This window comes from Eptatretus burgeri, chromosome 3, assembly GCF_056783735.1.
Source record: "Eptatretus burgeri isolate ZD-2024b chromosome 3, Ebu_testis_v1, whole genome shotgun sequence".
Taxonomy (NCBI): domain Eukaryota; kingdom Metazoa; phylum Chordata; class Myxini; order Myxiniformes; family Myxinidae; genus Eptatretus; species Eptatretus burgeri.
The window spans coordinates 40,190,926-40,211,149 of NC_140963.1; the positions used below are offsets into that span (position 1 = coordinate 40,190,926).

General features: G+C 41.6%; 1 protein-coding gene across 10 annotated transcripts in view; it reads right to left on the bottom strand.

Annotated features, from left to right (window-relative positions):
• LOC147029745 (anoctamin-1-like) overlaps window positions 1-20,224 on the bottom strand; it is a 129,878-nt gene that overhangs the window by 61,013 nt on the left and 48,641 nt on the right. For all 10 annotated transcript variants that reach the window (XR_015056066.1, XM_085873037.1, XM_085873030.1 and 7 more), the window contains 5 exons: window positions 18,466-18,520; window positions 17,931-17,982; window positions 12,585-12,640; window positions 12,361-12,405; window positions 4,199-4,263 (listed from right to left, as the gene is read on the bottom strand). Coding sequence is in view for 9 of the 10 variants with exons in the window: in XM_085873037.1 (XP_085729163.1) it covers window positions 4,199-4,263; window positions 12,361-12,405; window positions 12,585-12,640; window positions 17,931-17,982; window positions 18,466-18,520 (273 nt within the window). In the remaining variant the exon portion in view is untranslated. The remainder of the gene's footprint in view (window positions 1-4,198; window positions 4,264-12,360; window positions 12,406-12,584; window positions 12,641-17,930; window positions 17,983-18,465; window positions 18,521-20,224) is intronic.

Sequence of the window (20,224 nt, forward strand, 5' to 3'; positions counted from 1 at the left end):
TGAAATTATTTATTAATCCTCATTGGACTAAGTCCGCCCGAAACGGGAGTTTATGGATTTGGTCTTGATTTTTGTGTCCGTGAGTGCATGCATGCATCCGCAAGCCATATCTCGGAGATGTATGGACCGATTTTATTTGTACTTGGCAAAAAGACAAAACATTTTGGAATACATAAGCACGTCATTTTTTTCAATGTCAGATTCAAAATGACCGACTGGCAGCCATTTTAGTTGAAAAAAAAAAACACGTGTCAAACAGGTCCTCAACCATTTATCGGACATGCATTTATCGATCTTGTTGAAACCTTGCACACAAATAACGAATGATAGCTTACATAAGCCTCATTTGTTTTTGAGATCAGATGCAAAATGGCCATTTTGTTACGTAAACATGTCCCGACCCATTTCTCCAGCATGCATGGTCTTGTTTTGTTCAAACTTGGCACAAGTGAGCTGTGACACTATGGCATACTCTTGCGCTTACTTACATTTTGCGATCTGATCAAAGACAGCTGACTGGGAGACTGGCGGCCATTTTTGTTGTAAAAAAACCCGGTGTTGAACACGTCCTCAACCATTTCTCAGATATGCATTTACCGATGTTGCTCAAACTTGGCACACAGATAAGAAATGATGGCTTACATATGCACGTCATTATTTTCGTCATCAGATCCAATATGGCCGACTGGTGGCCATTTTAGTTGTAAAAAAAAACCAACAGTGTTGAACACGTCCTCAACCATTTCTCGGAGATGCATTTACCGATCTTGTTCAAACTTGGCACACAGATAATGAATGGTGGCTTACATAAGCACGTCATTGTTTTTTTCAAGATCAGATCCAAGATGGCCGACTGGTGCCCATGTTGTTACTTAAATGTGTCCCAACCATTTCTCAGCCATGCATGGTCTGATTTTGTTCAACCTTGGCACAAGCACAGTACACATGATTGCATACACATGCCCCTCACTTCATTTTGTGATCTGATCATAGAAGGCCGACTGGTAGACTGGTGGCCATTTTAGTTGTACATAAATTTTGGCTTGCCCTTTTATCTCCATATCGCAAAATTACAAAAACAACAGTGACTATGATATTGTATGTCTTTTTCACTTCTTTTTCATACAATTAACAACCTCATACTTTGTTTTGTTTTGCAATTTAATACTCACATTCTTACAGGAAATTTGAATAACGATGATTGCTTTGTATACAATTTGAATTTGAAAACCTCAATAAATGCTTGCACAATAGAGCATAGAGCATGGATTAATGGCCTATAATGATATTTAGTGTTCAAAAATTTCTAATAATGATGAGTTATAACTTGGATCTCAAGTCTCTTCTTAACATTGTAACACTCTCCAACTCCATCCCCTCCCAACCCTCACCCACCACTCTGACCAAACCTTGAACCTCCCCACTCTTTCTATCCCCCCTTACTATCCCCCCCTTAATTTCCTCTTGTTCCAGCAGGATATTGAACAGACACTACAAATTTCCTGCCAGTTGTCGATATGTAGGGGATTGCTAGAGTCAATTGCCTACCAGTCGTCGATTTCTGGGAGATTGCGATATGTAGGGGATAGCGAGAATCAACTACCTGATAGTTGTCAATATGTAGGTGATTTATCATCGAGTATGAACTTTTGCAACTCGGTTTGAAAGGATTTTTTTTTTTGGAAAAAAAAACAACTCGAGACTCGTATAAGAGCCAATACACAAACCTACAACAAGGCAGGAGACAAGAGGGGCGGGAGAGGGAAGGACAAAATAGTAGGAAACAAAGACAATAGGAGATCTGTAGAAGGATGGGGTGGGATACAAGGGGTAAATAAAATGGTACGACAGGGACTTTCAGGAAGGAAAACAGGGAATTTGAATGAGGTGGGTTTGGGGTGGATTAACAGGGGTAGTAAAGATCAATATTTTGGTTGCAGGAAGATATGAGATGGTGGTGAACAGCTGTTTTGAAGACCTGTAGGGAGGAGTGGGATTGAAGAGAGTGTTGGAGTTTGCTCCAGAAGCGGTAAAAAAGAGGAATGAAAGAGTGACGGTGGGCAGTGATTCTTGATTTTGGCAGTTTCACCAGAAGGGGGTTTTTGGCAGACCTTGAGTGCTCTGAGAAAATATAGAGGGGTGGTGGGGGAGCAGATCATAGACAGAGCAAGGGGGGGCAAGGCCGTAGAGGAGACAGTGGAAGACAGAAAGACCACCGACCTACCTCTGGTGAGAGAGTGAAAGACCCAAAGACTCAGCTTCATCGCAGGAGATACCAATTATCCTAAAAGTCTTGGTTTCCACAGCGTGATGTTGAGCTAGGTGTGAGGCAGAAGCACCACCCCAGAGGAGAGGAGCAGTACTACATCAGACAGTGGATGAAAGCTTTATAAGTGGTTAGAAGCTCAGATCTGCCAAGGAAGGACTTTGCACCACGGAGGATGCCCAGTCGGCGATTGACTTTGGAGGCCAGCTTGGAGATGTGGCTTTTCCAGGAAAGATCGTGGCAGATAATGAGGCCCAAAAGCTTGAATGAAAGGACATCTTCAAGAAGATTGTTGAGAAAGTAGATAAGGGGGTTTTCCAGATGCTCCTTTTGGAGAGACATGGTGAGGGTGTGAGATTTGTCAGGATTGAAAGACATGTTCCAAGTGTTTGACCAGCTTGTGATTTTATCCAGGTCTGCAGAGAATGAAGAGGCTGCTGCCTGCCAATCAGACGGATGAGAGATGGTCTGGCAGAGGGTGGAGTCATCAGCAAAGAGATAAAGAGGATTTTCCAGGGAATCTGAGAGACCATTGATGAAAACCAGAAAAAGCACAGGGCCAAGAACACTGTCTTGAGGATCTCCAGCCTGGATGGGAAGAGTAGATGAGAGAATTCCATTAAGAGCCACGCGTTGACTGCGACAGGAGAGGAAGTCCATGAGCCATGAGTGGGGATTGCCTTGGATACCAGAAGAAGAGAAACGTGCAAACCGTAAAAGGATAGTGCAGAGGTAGCACACCTACCTTTGAACTGGCTAGTCTGAGTTCAATTTCCTAAATTACTGAACTGTCAGATTGGTGCTTTGCAGGTGGGGGTTACAAAGTGTGCTGTCCTTTGAATGGACATTGATCTGGGTGTCTCATCTGTTGGCATTAGCTGGTGACGTTAAAGATCCCATGGTGTATGAGATGTAGCAACTGTGCTGGAACTAGAGGGAAAATAATGTTGAATCACCAGACTCAAATGTAGAATGGTAGGAGTCGTTAAAGCATCCGCTCCGACTTTGGGAGGTGGGCAGTTCAAATCCCAGCTGGATTACAACAATGCCTTTTAAAATGGTACGTGTTGCTTCCTTGATCGATGTTCAGAATTTAAAAGGATAGAGCATGGACAATCCCCGTAGGTTGCCATCCATGGGAGGAGTAAATTCCTGCTTCGGGAATAACCGATGAGTGTGGCGAGAAAGGTGTCACCATTGTTGTGTCATCATTGGTACCCAGAGTACACCGGGAAGTGACGGCACTTCCCCCAAACTCAGTGGCCATGTTTTTCTCATCTAACAGTCCTGTGTTGTGTCTCTTGTATTCGTCTGTATGGTAGGCTAACCATATGAAGAATTGACCACCATGGTAGGCTAACCACCATGGGAAACAAGGGGAAGCTGACATTTTAGTGTTGACCTTTTGTCATCAGAGCATAAACCCCTTTCGTTTGTTCTGAGGCAGGGTTAATGCTTGAAACGTCAGCTTCTTCTTCTTGCTTCCCACAGTGGTTACCATAACTCAAGCAACGTTTCGATGATTTCATCCAATATGTTAAGGACTTTCACATACATGGATCTATCTATATTTGCACCATCATAGAAAGCCATGGTTTGACGTGGAAGGGAGCATGCAAGAGTTGTAGGGTTCACTATTTTGGAAAAAAATAAAATAAAAGATATACAGTTGTGTTACTGCAGAAGTTGTGTCTCAGTTTCATTTTCTTTAAGGAATCGTAAATTAAACAAACTACAACGAAATAAAACATCTGTTGCATTCACTCCGAGGGCATGCATATGCAGCACAAGCTGTGCCATTATCATGTAACACGTGATGTGGAACTTCGCTTTTACCACCCTGATCGGATTGGAACCAGAGACGTAACTCACGATCTTAGAAACATGGCTGTCATTGCACAGAAAATCATTTGAATATTTTGTTCAATGTACCTGATGAGATCTAAGGGCTGGTACTTGTAAAATACACCATATGTTGCCCATTCTTCATATAAAACCTTCAGGGAGGAAAATCAAATTAAACAACAACACATTTGTACAAGACAATATTACATTTACCAAAATGAACAATCCATCCCAGTATGCCCCTACAGCAGAGTGCATAGTCACGTGACAGGGCGTTAGATGGTAAAGCCTCACCTCTTAAGGAGGGCACCAAGTCAAACCCCCAAGAAGGGTACCATTCTCCCAAGAACGGCGAGCCAAATCAGCGTTCGAATAGTGGAGCAATTCAGAGGTTAAACTATTATATAGAGGACAGACCAAACTACAATTACTGGGTACAAAAATAAACTTATTTATTACAATAGCAAATATCGTCTACAAACAACTTGGAAATGAAAATAACAATCAAACCACTTTTGCAGGTGGGGGTTACAAAGTGTGCTGTCCTTTGAATGGACATTAATCTGGGTGTCTCATCTGTTGGCATTAGCTGGTGACGTTAAAGATCCCATGGTGTATGAGATGTAGCAACTGTGCTGGAATTAGAAGGAAAATAATGTTGAATCACCAGACTCAAAGGTAGAATGGTAGGAGTTTGAATAACCTTAGCAAAGGCAAACCTTAGCATTCTCTTATAAAATGTCTTGCTTTATCTAATTTTACAGTTCATGCAGCAGACTCAGAGAGACATTAATGGGTAGAGTGTGTGAAAACTAACAGAACTTCATGGACACTGGACTCGCAGGAGTCTCACAGAGTTCTTCAAGGACACAGTGTACATGCGGAAGGAATACGAATTGCACAGGTTAGGAGAGGATAACTGAGTTAATGCTCGCAGCAAGGTGGTGGCGAAGGATGTGTCTGAAAGATGGCAGAGATGAGATGTCCATTGGGGCTCAAAAGGTAACAACAAGCATCTTGGAAGACCGTCTTTGTACAAAGTTTCACCCAGATGTTAATTGTTTTCAACATCAGCAGCATGATAAGGTGGTGGAAATACAAACAAGGTTTGAGAGAACGATGTATATATGTTGGCATATTTCAGAAAAAATGTCTATTTGGAGGCAACGGTAGCAGGCACCATCCCACCTCAGCCGCCTCGGAGCTATCATGGGTGGTAACAGGACATAATGTCACAACACCATCTGAAGCCTATGTTGGGAGGAATGGTATGCACCTGTCCAGCCACAGTGCTGAAGTGGAACACGGGCTGAACACAGCTCTGAACACAGTCGGTAGTGTCGCAGACAAGTGCACCACTCGTGCAGTTACAAACACTTTCTATTATATCTCTACCTTACCTCTCTTGAAGTTCTGCAAAACCAATCTCCTCGTCTAACTGACCTTTCAGACCATGAATCAATAACCAAGCACTGCCCACTGCCACATACTCTGTTATGGCTGCTGCTCCAAGAACCTTATTGATCCCACGTCATTGAATTGTTCATCGTTGAATCAGCTAATTAGCTTCGTCTTGTGGCCCTTCAGGGAGGCTCCCAGCACAACGCCTTGCAAAGTTATCCCACTTTGAAGGCTTGCCCCCATTAAACTAATGGCAGCTGTTGGGTGTCATAGCTCCTTTAGAAAGTCAGCTTTTTCTGGGTCTTCTTTTGAAATGCTTTGAACAGTCGGAGTCCTTCCTGTATTTTTCACTGGGAGGCGTAAGTTGAATTATTACTTATTTCAAAATACTCTTAAAACCTTAACCAACTTAAATAACTTGGTGGACCATGGAAACAAAAATGCAAAAGAGACCTATTTCAACCAAGCAACAGATAAACAATGAAAATCAATTGAACAGAAACACTATTTTTGTTAGAGATGGTAAATTCAATGGTAAATTGCACAAACGTTGAGATAAATGGAGAATTTAAACAAAAGCTAAATCACACAGACAATGGTTTTTATCAATTTATATACCAGTATGTATTTTTTTTTTATTTGTTTGTCCATTTATTTAATTTTTAACTAATAAAATTGTACACACAGGTAGAAAGAGCCACCTGATGGTAAAATATCGCTTCTCACAGTGTCAGGCTCCTCATAAATGCTGAATTAGCGAAGACGATGCGTGGGATGCTTGATTTATAATGTGACACCATCACGGGTTTAGATGGCATGAAGTTTTGGTATCTGTTCGGACATCGGTTTGGGTTCCAGTTTTGAGATTGTTTTGACTGCAATTTTTGGCACCAATTTTGAGTATCAGTTTCAACCTCAATTTGGCAACCAGTTTAAACAGGAGTTTTAGCTTTGGTTTAAACACTTTTGGCTCATCAGTTTGGACACCAGTTTGGGTGCACAGTTGACCACCAGCATGGACACCAGTTTGGGTGCATATTTGCCCACTAATTTGGGTACACATTTGGACATGTTTGGGTACATGTTTGGACACTAGTTTGGGTACACATTTGGACACCAGCATGGACACCAGTTTGGGTGCATATTCGGCCACCAGTTTGGATACATGTTTGGACACTAGTTTGGGTACACATTTGGACACCATCTGGGGTACATGTTTGGACACGAGTTTGGGTACACATTTGAACACCATCTAGGGTACATGTTTGGACACGAGTTGGGGTACACATTTGGACACCATCTGGGGTACGTGCTTGTACACTAGTTTGGGTACACATTCGGCCACCAGCTTGGATACATGTTTGGACACTACTTTGGGTACACATTTGGACACCATCTGGGGTACATGTTTGGACACTAGTTTGGGAACACATTTGGACACCATCTGGGGTACGTGTTTGGACACGAGTTTGGGTATACCATTGGACACCATCTGGGGTACATGTTTGGACACTAGTTTGGGTACACATTCGGACACCATCTGGGGTACATGTTTGGACACTAGTTTGGGTACACATTTGGCCACCAGCTTGGATACATGTTTGGACACTAGTTTGGGTACACATTTGGACACCATCTGGGGTACATGTTTGGACACTAGTTTGGGTACACATTTGGACACCATCTGGGGTACATGTTTGGACACGAGTTTGGGAACACATTTGGACACCATCTGGGGTATGTGTTTGGACACTAGTTTGGGTACACATTCAGCCACCAGCTTGGATACATGTTTGGACAGTAGTTTGGGTACACATTTGGACACCATCTGGGGTACATGTTTGGACACTAGTTTGGGTACACATTTGGACACCATCTTGGGTACGTGTTTGGACACTAGTTTGGGTATACCATTGGACACCATCTGGGGTACATGTTGGGACACTAGTTTGGGTACACATTCAGACACCATCTGGGGTACATGTTTGGACACTAGTTTGGGTTCACATTAGGACACCATTTGGGGTACATGTTTGGACACTAGTTTGGGTACACATTTGGACACCATCTGGGGTACATGTTTGGACACTCGTTTGGGTACACATTTGAGCACCATCTAGAGTACATGTTTGGACATGAGTTTGGGTACACATTTGGACACCATCTGGGGTACGTGTTTGGACACTAGTTTGGGTACACATTCGGCCACCAGCTTGGATACATGTTTGGACACTAGTTTGGGTACACATTTGGACACCATCTGGGGTACATGTTTGGACACTGGTTTGGGTACACATTTGGACACCATCTGGGGTACGTGTTTGGACACTAGTTTGGGTATACCATTGGACACCATCTGGGGTACATGTTTGGACACTAGTTTGGGTACACATTCGGACACCATCTGGGGTGCATGTTTGGACACTAGTTTGGGTGCACATTCGGCCACCAGCTTCGATACATGTTTGGACACTAGTTTGGGTGCACATTTGGATACCATCTGGGGTGCATGTTTGGACACGAGTTTGGGTACACATTTGGACACCATCTGGGATACATGTTTGGACACTAGTTTGGGTGCACATTTGGACACCATCTGGGGTACATGTTTGGACACTAGTTTGGGTACACATTTGGACACCATCTGGGATACATGTTTGGACACTAGTTTGGGTGCACATTTGGACACCATCTGGGGTACGTGTTTGGACACTAGTTTGGGTACACATTCGGCCACCAGCTTGGATACATGTTTGGACACTAGTTTGGGTACACATTTGGACACCATCTGGGGTACATGTTTGGACACTAGTTTGGGTACACATTTGGACACCATCTGGGGTACGTGTTTGGACACTAGTTTGGGTATACCATTGGACACCATCTGGGGTACATGTTTGGACAATAGTTTGGGTACACATTCGGACACCATCTGGGGTGCATGTTTGGACACTAGTTTGGGTACACATTCGGACACCATCTGGGGTGCATGTTTGGACACTAGTTTGGGTGCACATTCGGCCACCAGCTTCGATACATGTTTGGACACTAGTTTGGGTGCACATTTGGATACCATCTGGGGTGCATGTTTGGACACGAGTTTGGGTACACATTTGGACACCATCTGGGATACATGTTTGGACACTAGTTTGGGTGCACATTTGGACACCATCTGGGGTACATGTTTGGACACTAGTTTGGGTACACATTTGGACACCATCTGGGATACATGTTTGGACACTAGTTTGGGTGCACATTTGGACACCATCTGGGGTACGTGTTTGGACACTAGTTTGGGTACACATTCGGCCACCAGCTTGGATACATGTTTGGACACTAGTTTGGGTACACATTTGGACACCATCTGGGGTACATGTTTGGACACTAGTTTGGGTACACATTTGGACACCATCTGGGGTACGTGTTTGGACACTAGTTTGGGTATACCATTGGACACCATCTGGGGTACATGTTTGGACACTAGTTTGGGTACACATTCGGACACCATCTGGGGTACATGTTTGGACACTAGTTTGGGTACACATTCGGACACCATCTGGGGTGCATGTTTGGACACTAGTTTGGGTACACATTCGGCCACCAGCTTCGATACATGTTTGGACACTAGTTTGGGTACACATTTGGACACCATCTGGGGTACGTGTTTGGATACTAGTTTGGGTATACCATTGGACACCATCTGGGGTACATGTTTGGACACTAGTTTGGGTACACATTTGGACACCATCTGGGGTACATGTTTGGACACTAGTTTGGGTGCACATTTGGACACCATCTGGGGTACATATTTGGACACTAGTTTGGGTACACATTTGGACACCATCTGGGGTACGTGTTTGGATACTAGTTTGGGTATACCATTGGACACCATCTGGGGTACATTTTTGGACACTAGTTTGGGTACACATTTGGACACCATCTGGGGTACATGTTTGGACACTAGTTTGGGTACACATTTGGATACCATCTGGGGTGCATGTTTGGACACGAGTTTGGGTACACATTTGGACACCATCTGGGGTACATGTTTGGACACTAGTTTGGGTACACATTTGGACACCATCTGGGATACATGTTTGGACACTAGTTTGGGTGCACATTTGGACACTATCTGGGGTACATGTTTGGACACTAGTTTGGGTACACATTCGGCCACCAGCTTGGATACATGTTTGGACACTAGTTTGGGTACACATTTGGACACCATCTGGGATACATGTTTGGACACTAGTTTGGGTGCACATTTGGACACCATCTGGGGTACGTGTTTGGACACTAGTTTGGGTACACATTCGGCCACCAGCTTGGATACATGTTTGGACAATAGTTTGGGTACACATTTGGACACCATCTGGGGTACATGTTTGGACACTAGTTTGGGTACACATTTGGACACCATCTGGGGTACGTGTTTGGACACTAGTTTGGGTATACCATTGGACACCATCTGGGGTACATGTTTGGACACTAGTTTGGGTACACATTCGGACACCATCTGGGGTGCATGTTTGGACACTAGTTTGGGTACACATTCGGCCACCAGCTTCGATACATGTTTGGACACTAGTTTGGGTACACATTTGGACACCATCTGGGGTACATATTTGGACACTAGTTTGGGTACACATTTGGACACCATCTGGGGTACGTGTTTGGATACTAGTTTGGGTATACCATTGGACACCATCTGGGGTACATGTTTGGACATTAGTTTGGGTACACATTTGGACACCATCTGGGGTGCATGTTTGGACACTAGTTTGGGTGCACATTTGGACACCATCTGGGGTACATGTTTGGACACTAGTTTGGGTACACATTTGGACACCATCTGGGGTACATGTTTGGACACTATTTTGGGTGCACATTTGGACACCATCTGGGGTACATGTTTGGACACTAGTTTGGGTGCACAATTGGACACCATCTGGGATACATGTTTGGACACTAGTTTGGGTACACATTTGGATACCATCTGGGGTGCATGTTTGGACACGAGTTTGGGTACACATTTGGACACCATCTGGGGTACATGCTTGGATACTAGTTTAGGTACACATTTGGACACCATCTGGGGTACATGCTTGGATACTAGTTTAGGTACACATTTGGATACCATCTGGGATACATGTTTGGACACTAGTTTGGGTGCACATTTGGACACCATCTGGGGTACATGTTTGGACACTAGTTTGGGTACACATTTGGACACCATCTGGGATACATATTTGGACACTAGTTTGGGTACACATTTGTACAACATCTGGGGTACATGTTTGGACACTAGTTTGGGTTCACATTAGGACACCATTTGGGGTACATGTTTGGACACTAATTTGGGGACACGTTTGGACAGCAGCATGGACACCAATTTGGGTGCACATTTGGACACGTTTGGGTATATGTTTTGAGATTCGTTTGGGTACACATTTGGACACCATCTGGGGTACATGTTTTGACACTAGTTTGGGTTCACATTTGGACACCATCTGGGGTGCATGTTTGGACACTAGTTTGGGTACACATTCGGCCACCAGCTTCGATACATGTTTGGACACTAGTTTGGGTACACATTTGGACACCATCTGGGGTACATATTTGGACACTAGTTTGGGTACACATTTGGACACCATCTGGGGTACGTGTTTGGATACTAGTTTGGGTATACCATTGGACACCATCTGGGGTACATGTTTGGACACTAGTTTGGGTACACATTTGGACACCATCTGGGGTACATGTTTGGACACTAGTTTGGGTGCACATTTGGACACCATCTGGGGTACATGTTTGGACACTAGTTTGGGTACACATTTGGACACCATCTGGGGTACATGTTTGGACACTATTTTGGGTGCACATTTGGACACCATCTGGGGTACATGTTTGGACACTAGTTTGGGTGCACAATTGGACACCATCTGGGATACATGTTTGGACACTAGTTTGGGTACACATTTGGATACCATCTGGGGTGCATGTTTGGACACGAGTTTGGGTACACATTTGGACACCATCTGGGGTACATGCTTGGATACTAGTTTAGGTACACATTTGGACACCATCTGGGATACATGTTTGGACACTAGTTTGGGTGCACATTTGGACACCATCTGGGGTACATGTTTGGACACTAGTTTGGGTACACGTTTGGACACCCGCATGGACACCAGTTTGGGTACACGTTTGGACACCAGCTTGGATACATGTTTGGACACAATTTTGGGAACCAGTTCCCTCTAAACACCAGATTTGCCCGGTTACTAAAAGCACACCACACACATCTTTTCAACATGGCAGAACAATCTCAACCTACCGAGTCAGAGCAGCTATTGCTGAAAATTATATTGCAGGTAGATGCTGTTAAGCTAATATGGCAAACATTTGCAGTGATTAAGACAGAAATCTAGGAATGATTTTTTTGGTGCAGAACCAAAGGCCTGCCAGTGTTTGAACAATACTTTGGAATTTTGTTTGTTTGTTTGCTTGTTTAGATGGGGCAGCATGCTTAACAACCCCTCTAAAGGATACGATAGCATGATCCATTATGCAAAATTGCCCAGAACAAAAAAAGAGACAACAATCAATAATCCTATTCCTTGGGAAAATTAATGCAGGTTATAGAACATAGAGAAGAGGAACACATCACTACAAAGCAAGTTAAAGTCCCTTCACATCCAATAATTCAATTTTACTGGATTTAGTAAAAAGCAAAGTTTGCTGATGTTCAATGATGAAGGCCCAAAATGGATACGTAATCAACAAGCGAGTTCAATAGAGCATTCACAAACTTAGAAGCACCATTAAGGCCCCAAAGCAAAACTTACCACACGGTCATTCTTCTCCTTATTCCCATCAGGAACATAGTCTCCCTGGACGAATGAAAAGTATGTCAATTTCTTACACATCTTGAAAAAAACAAAATCAAAGGCAGATATTTATGAACGGAACATACTTCATAAATCCATCCAGTTACTCATCGATGGTACTATTTTTACATGCTTATTGAAGGGAAAACCCACTGTCTTCATGTGCACTTGCTTGGACTTACATCGTGCAAAGGAAAGGCTGCTTCATAAACACCATTGGCGATGAGGCTGCTGAAACCTACACAAAGAAAACATGATAATCAGATTAGTGATTGTGACAATGGAATTTTAAGAAAGCACGACCCAAACAACTGCATGGAAATATCTATTATTTTTTTAATGGTGAAAAGAAACCGGAGAAGCTTATTGTCTGATTGGACCAAACAATTGATGCAAAGATTCTGACCAACATTCCCTCCTTTTTGATTGATTAGTGTTTCCTTGAGGATGGGTGCTGGCATTGTCACAAATGCTAAGAATGTCTGCACTGTAGGTTAACCGATAACCGATACCGCGGTTAGCTGTGTGGCAGCTGATACTGCACTTAGCAGTGGGCAGTTTTGTATTACACAGACAGCAAGTAAACTTGAAGTTGAATTTTACTGCAGTGTGTACATATATATGTACACACTGTGTAAAATGCATATATATATATATATATATATATATATATATATATATATATATATATATATATATCCCTATTAGTGTCCAAACATGTACCCTTGCTGGTGTTCAAACGTGCACCCAAACTGGTGTCCAGGATGGTGTCCAAATGTGTACCCAAACTAGTGTCCAAACATGTACCCAAACATGTCCAAATGTCCAACATATATATATATATATATATATATATATATATATATATATATATATATATATATATATATATATTTATAGTCATCAAGATCTGATGGAATCCAGAGTGAGAGTGATTAATGAGCTAATAAAGGAACAAATACACACACCACTGTGTTCCATCTTTAATCGGCCTTTACAATAGGGATGACTGGAAATCTGCCAATGTGACTACTCTAATATTCACGAAATAGGGTAAAGGTAAGGTGTTGAAATTTCCAGTGAGTAATACTTCAGTGGTGTGCAAGATCAGAGTCACTGATTAGAGATAAAAATGTTCAACATATTATGAGTAGCAACCATTTCTTTTCAATAACGCAGCATGAATTTAGGCAGGTGCACTCATGTTTGTTACAATTAATTAAGATAATGAATGAGTATTTGGAAATGCTTGATAGGCATGGAAATGTGGAAGTGATTTACCTTGCTTTTCGCAAGGCTTTTAATTCAGCATCAGATGAGCGGATTCATCATTCAATATGGATTCACATCCATCATCATCAATGGAGAAGAAAGGCCTCATTGTGTTATTTGTAGCAAAGCTTTGTCAAATGATTCTATGAAACCAACAAAGTTGAAGCAACATTTTCAGAATGTTCATCCTCAACACAAGGACAAGGACAAAAGCTTTTTTGAACATCATGGGAATGCTCTCACAAAGATGAAGCTGGATTCAACAAGGGCATTCCAACAAATGAACCAAAAGGTTATTGAAGCTTCTTATGTCATAGCACTGGAAATAGATAAGCAGAAAAAAACCACATACAATTGGGGAAACTTTGATCAAACCTTGTGTTCTCAAAATGGTGGAAATTGTGTTGGGAAATGGATTGGAGAAAAAACTTGCAGCAGTTTCACTATCAAACAGTACTGTTCAAAGGAGGATCAGCGACATGGCCATTGACATCAAGGATCAAGTTGTGCAGGAGATCAAGTCTGCAGCATTTGGCTTATTTTCAATTCAACTTGATGAATCGACTGATGTGGCATCATGTTCCCAGGTGCTGGTGTTTGCAAGATATGTTCACTCAGGTTCATTTAAAGAGGAGTATCTCTTTTGTTCTCCTCTTGAAACAACTACCAAGGCCTCAGATATTTTGGAAAAGGTTTCATCTTTCTTTGAATCAGAAAATCTTTTGTGGGATAATGTCTGTGGGTACTGTACAGATGAAGCACCAGCTATGTTGGGGACAAGATCTGGATTTCAAGTTTGTGTGAAAAAGCGAGCTCCAAAAGTGAAAGGCATTCATTGTATGATCCATCGTCAAGCATTGGCCTCAAAAACACTTCCAGCTCCACTTTTGGGAAGGATTTGGATCAAACAATTCAAATTGTGAATTTTATCAAAGGACAAGCTCTTTTGCTTATCAAAGGACAAAGGAAAAACTCACGATTTTTCAAGCTGTTATGTATTGACATGGATGCAGGTCATCATTTGCTTCCTTTCCACACAAATGTTCGATGGCTTTCAAGAGGAAATGTAACTGAGCGAGTATTTGAGCTTGGAGATGAGCTCAAATTATTTTTTGAAGTTCAGGGTAGGATGAAATTTTTTTCCTAGCTGGATGATGAGGAATGGATCATGTGCCTTGCCTACTTGATTGACATTTTTGAGCAGCTGAATAAACTGAATCTTCAGATGCAAGGAAGGAATACAAGCATCATAAAATTCATGGATTCCTTGAAAGCATTTATGAGCAAGCTGGAAAATTGGAAGATAAAGGTCAAGTTCAAAAATATTGCAATGTTTGAGAAACTGTCACCAATTCTTGTTGCTGGTGGTGAAGACCAAGTGCTTCCAGAATTTGCAAAAAATGAAATTTTGCTGCATTTGACAGCACTGGAAAATAAATTCAGCAAATATATTCCTGAACTCAGTGATGAGGAGTTTGATTTAGTGCGAAATCCATTTAAATTGTCAGTTGAAAAAGTTCCTGATGATTGTTAAGATGAATTTCTGGAGCTGAAGACTGATTCAGGAGCAAGAGATATGTTCGATGATAAATCAATCACAGAATTTTGGCCCTTGATGTGCGAATTCTACCCAAAAGTGGCAGAAAGACCTATCCATGCATTGCTTCCATTTGTGTGGACATATATTTGTGAGTCAGGCTTTTCAATTCTGTTGCAAATGAAAACGAAGCAACGAAGTAGATTGGAGGTTGAAAATGACCTGCATTGTGCCCTTTCAAGCACTCCTCTGCATTTCCAAGAATTGGTAAAGAAAAAACAATCACAGGTTTCTCATTGACTGTAATCTTCATCAGAATAAAATGAATTACAATACCCTGGCATTCTATTGAACTTTTTGTTTATTGAAGTATGCTTCAGTAACTTTAGTCTGTTAAGTAATTAGTTTGAATGAAAAAAAAACTATTTTTATTCAAGTTTTAAAATCCATCCACATTTTCTATTGCTATTAGATTTGTAAAACTCCACTATAAAAATAATCCAAGTTAATGTATATGTACTGATATAGAAAAAATAAAAGATGTTCAATATTATGTGCATATTATTTGGAATCCACCTTTTGAGTCAGACAATCTTGGAAAGGGGAGAATGACATTCTGACACATGGTGAAAAGGGTGCATGGGGCAAAAAAAGTTGAGAACCACTGAACTAGAGACAGTAAGGATTGATGGTGCTCATTCAGACTGGTCAGAGGTAATTATTGGAGTTACACATGGAAGTGTTGGGGTGCAAGTGTTTTTTTAATTGATGTAAACGACCTCCCAGAGGAAATTGAGAGCCATATGAAGATATTTGCAGATGATACAAAGCTGAGTAGAGTTGTGAAAGATATTAATGACTCCACAGAGTTTCAGAAAGACTGATATTTTTAGTGACTGCTCTTGTCAAATGGCAACTTCGTTTCAATCCAGTTAAAAACTAGAAAGCATCTGAAAATGCAAAGCCCATCTGCATCCGCTTTGTGCATTCAGACTTCATCTTTTGTATGCTAAACATGATGAAAGCTGCGAAAAAAAACTCCAAGAAATTGACGATTTTAGGCGACCATGTCCTTTTGACCACAAACACAATCGGCTTCGGTGACCCAATATGCAAACCCTGTTCTCAGGATGAAAGCCTGTTCTCAAACACTGCTCAAATTTCAAGTCAATCAGATAAAAATTGACGATTTTATGCAACCTTGACCTTTGACTTTTTGATCCAAAAACAAACAAACAATCGGCATCTACCTTTTGATTGGTGAACCAATTCAGTGACCAAATATGCAAATTCTTAAATTTCAGGTCAATCGGATGAAGATTGACGATTTTATGTGACATTGACTTTTTGACCTTTTGACCAAATTCAAAATTTGTCTTCTCCATATTCTCATATTAAAGCTTTGTTGTTAAATTTAATGACAAAAGCTCAAATGGTAAAAAGGTTAGGGCCCAGACGGACACACACACACACACACACACACACACACACACACACACACACACACACACACACACACACACACACACACACACACACACACACACACACACACACACACGTGATTGCAAAACCCCATCTCCCATTGTGTGGGGGATGGGCTCATGAATATGTGCATATTGGCAAATATAATCCAAAATATGGATACAGCAGACAGATGTTCCAGAGATGACGGGTTATACAAGAATATTCGGAGAAGAAAGATTCGGGTGTTGTGTTCACTTGGAATCTGTGCCAACTCTGGGATGGAGTCCATCAGGACCTGATGACTTGGTGATTATTAATTTTATCACCTTGTCATCATCAAGAATATATAAATATATAAATATATACGTATATATGTATATATAGATATGTTATTGAAGTGAATTACCAGGACCAAGGAGGTTATATTTGGGGCGGGAGGATCCTGCTCCACCTCCCCCAAAAGGGGAATTTTTGTCCCCACCTTACTCTACTGTATTTCGATCTTCATCATGAGAACAGTCAATAATAATTTCCTACACATTTTGATTCCTACTTTTAAGATGCTGAGCAATGAGCTGTCAATTAGATGGATCTCCACTGTGCCTCTGAATTGCCACAGATACTCACACCGAAGAGAGAATTAAAATTAGAAAAGTGTGTGCATGACCAGTCCACTCTATTCCCAACTGTTTGATTTGCGCCGATAGGTACAGAAGCACAACGTGTAATGTGACTGGCAGGAGTGCAGCAAGTTGACCGGAGTTGATAACAAATGGACTGAATGAATGTGGTGCTGATCTATCACAGGCATGCATGGCCAAATGGCCTCTTCCTCTGCTAAGGTTGCTTGTAAACTGCACCAATGGATGCAGAACCTGCCCTTAAGGACAAAAGTGATTACAGTTTGCTTGGAGATGCTGCCCTGAGCTACTGTTGCTGATAAGTAGCACTGCCAGCTTAGACCCTGGTGGACTGCTATTTGTCTGACCTCTACCCCTTGACCTCTCTGACATGGCTGGCACAACCATGGATGAAATCCCTGCTTGTATCGCTCTGTGGGTCAACAAGGTACACGTCTAAAACAAATAGAGAAAGAGGGGTTGTTTATGGGGATCTAAGGCTGATGGAGCATCATGCACATATATCACGCAGGGAATTATCACCCAATGAGAAAACCATCAGAGTATATGAGATTTGAACTGAAATTATCAACTTTTAAAATCAATCACATAACATGGTCTTCAAAACTCACCCATGCTATATTGTCCTTTGCTGCATAGCGTCCTTTTCAGAATCTCTTGGGCCTGTCAAAACAAACAAATAAATAAATACACATAACATTTTAAGGGTGAACTGGCACTTTTGTATACGTCATGCATTAGAAAAGTTCTCCGAACGAAATAATCACAATGGTCAAGACACACTCCTCATGCAAAGAATCTTATATGGTTGTCTTGCAAATAGTGCTCATCAGACTTTTAAAAATGAAATAAAAAATATATTGTGGGTCACAAACTGGACAGTTAATTGTTCAGTTTATTTCCAAAATGTTTAACAGATTTTCAAACCAAGGTTTTCCTTTCTTAACTTCAGCTCCTCACTGGCCATCATGAGGCCCGGTCTGTGATAATGGTTATACATCTCCAATGAAGGGGCCACAAAGGTTGATCTGCTGTTGGCGTAGCGAACACCAAACAGTCACCACAAACACTTGGATGTGAAGCTCTCTCTGCATTGCTGCTACTGGGAAAAAAAATTGTTTAAAGAGGTTTGATTCACATACTCACAATGCGGCTGCGAGTGGCGCTGCTGAAAAAGGTCTCTTTATCTGTGATGTTAAACCTAAAAGCAAAATAAGGTTCATCATGAAAACATGAGGAAACTCTCAAACAAAGAAATCATTTTGCAAACAGGCTCATCTATTTATTACATACACAAACGTGAAAGAAGTCTCTCCCTCTCTCCCACTCTGTTTTCTCACATACATGTGTCTTCCCTCATTTCCTCTTACATGTCTATCTCCTTCAATACATCTATCTTTTATCCCCCCCCACACTCCTCCTATCATCTTAACCCCCTCTATCCCCTGCCTTTCCTCCGCTTAAGTGTGCCTAACAAGTATATGGCCACTAAATCATTTCATGGAGAGCTTGAAGTGTTTTGACAGCTAAATAAACATTATTTCGAACACTTTTTTCTAATGGCCACAATTATTCCCACATTCTTGTGGGTTGGCCAGAGGAGGTTTTAGCCCAAATCTTTCATGAACCAGCTGGCCAGCCCTGACACTCGACTAAGTCGTGAGGGCAGGAATTTGTAATTTGTTGAGGGTGCCAGTGATAGCTCACCTACTTTTCATGAAGAACAGAGTGTGATCTTTAACGTCCACCAACTAATGCTGGCGGACAGGACGCCCAGTTTAAATGTCCATTCAAGGGACGGCACACACATTCATGAATCACCATGCCTGTAAATCAGTAGGATGACAGATGATAGCTGGGTCGAGATTCAAACCAGCTTGGAGGTTGTATCATCTGTATGCATACATCTTGACCATCCTGACAGCCCATACGGATAAACTAAGACCCTCAAATGTTGATTTTGATTCAAGTTCGGTTATTGCCTAGACACACCACCACAACCACCACCATCGTCATTGTCATCACCAATGTCGACAAATAAAAAACGAAAGCAGGAGCAGCAACAAAAACAACAACAAAAAACCGGAGCAACAACAACGACAAAAAACAAAAAACAGGATCAGCAACGAAAAAAACAAAACAAAACAAAAAACAAAAAAACAGGAGCATCAATGACAAAACCGGGAAAATCAAAAACGACAAAAACAAAAACAGTAGCAGCAATGATGACAAAAACAAAACCAGGAGCACAAGCAACAAAAAACAAAAACAGGTGCAGCAATGACAAAAAAAAAACCACAAAAAACAAAAACACCGGAGCAGGAACAACAACCAAAAAACAAAAACAGCAGCAGGAACAATGACAACAAACAGGAGCAGGAACAACAACAAACAAGCTCGAATGAGCTAAGATCGTCGTCCTCTTAATGATGACGTCATAAAAAACGAATATGACGTCATTGTGATGCATCAGGTTTGCGATAAATTATCTGTGCTAATGCCCGGCTTGATTCCCGCAAACAAAATTCAAACAGCTTGCCTAGTTTCTTAGATAAGAGTATCGGCGATTTCCATTAGTGGCGATATTATGACGTCAACTTTTTTCTCGGAAGAATTTCCAAAATCGGAGATGGTTACTGTCTGCGCGTGGGCTTTCTGCATAGACATGGCAAGTTTCACGAAGATCCGATGAAAACTGTGGGTTGTGAAACAAAAGATGTCAAAAAATAGGAATGACGTCATAAAAATCGATATGACGTCATAGTGATGTATCGTATGTGCAGTAATTCATCTCTGCTAATGCCCTGTTCGATTCCCGCAAACAGAATTCAAAAAGCTTGCCTAGTTTCGGAGATAATTTTTTAGGCGATTTCCATAAGCGGAGATATTTTGACGTCATAACTTT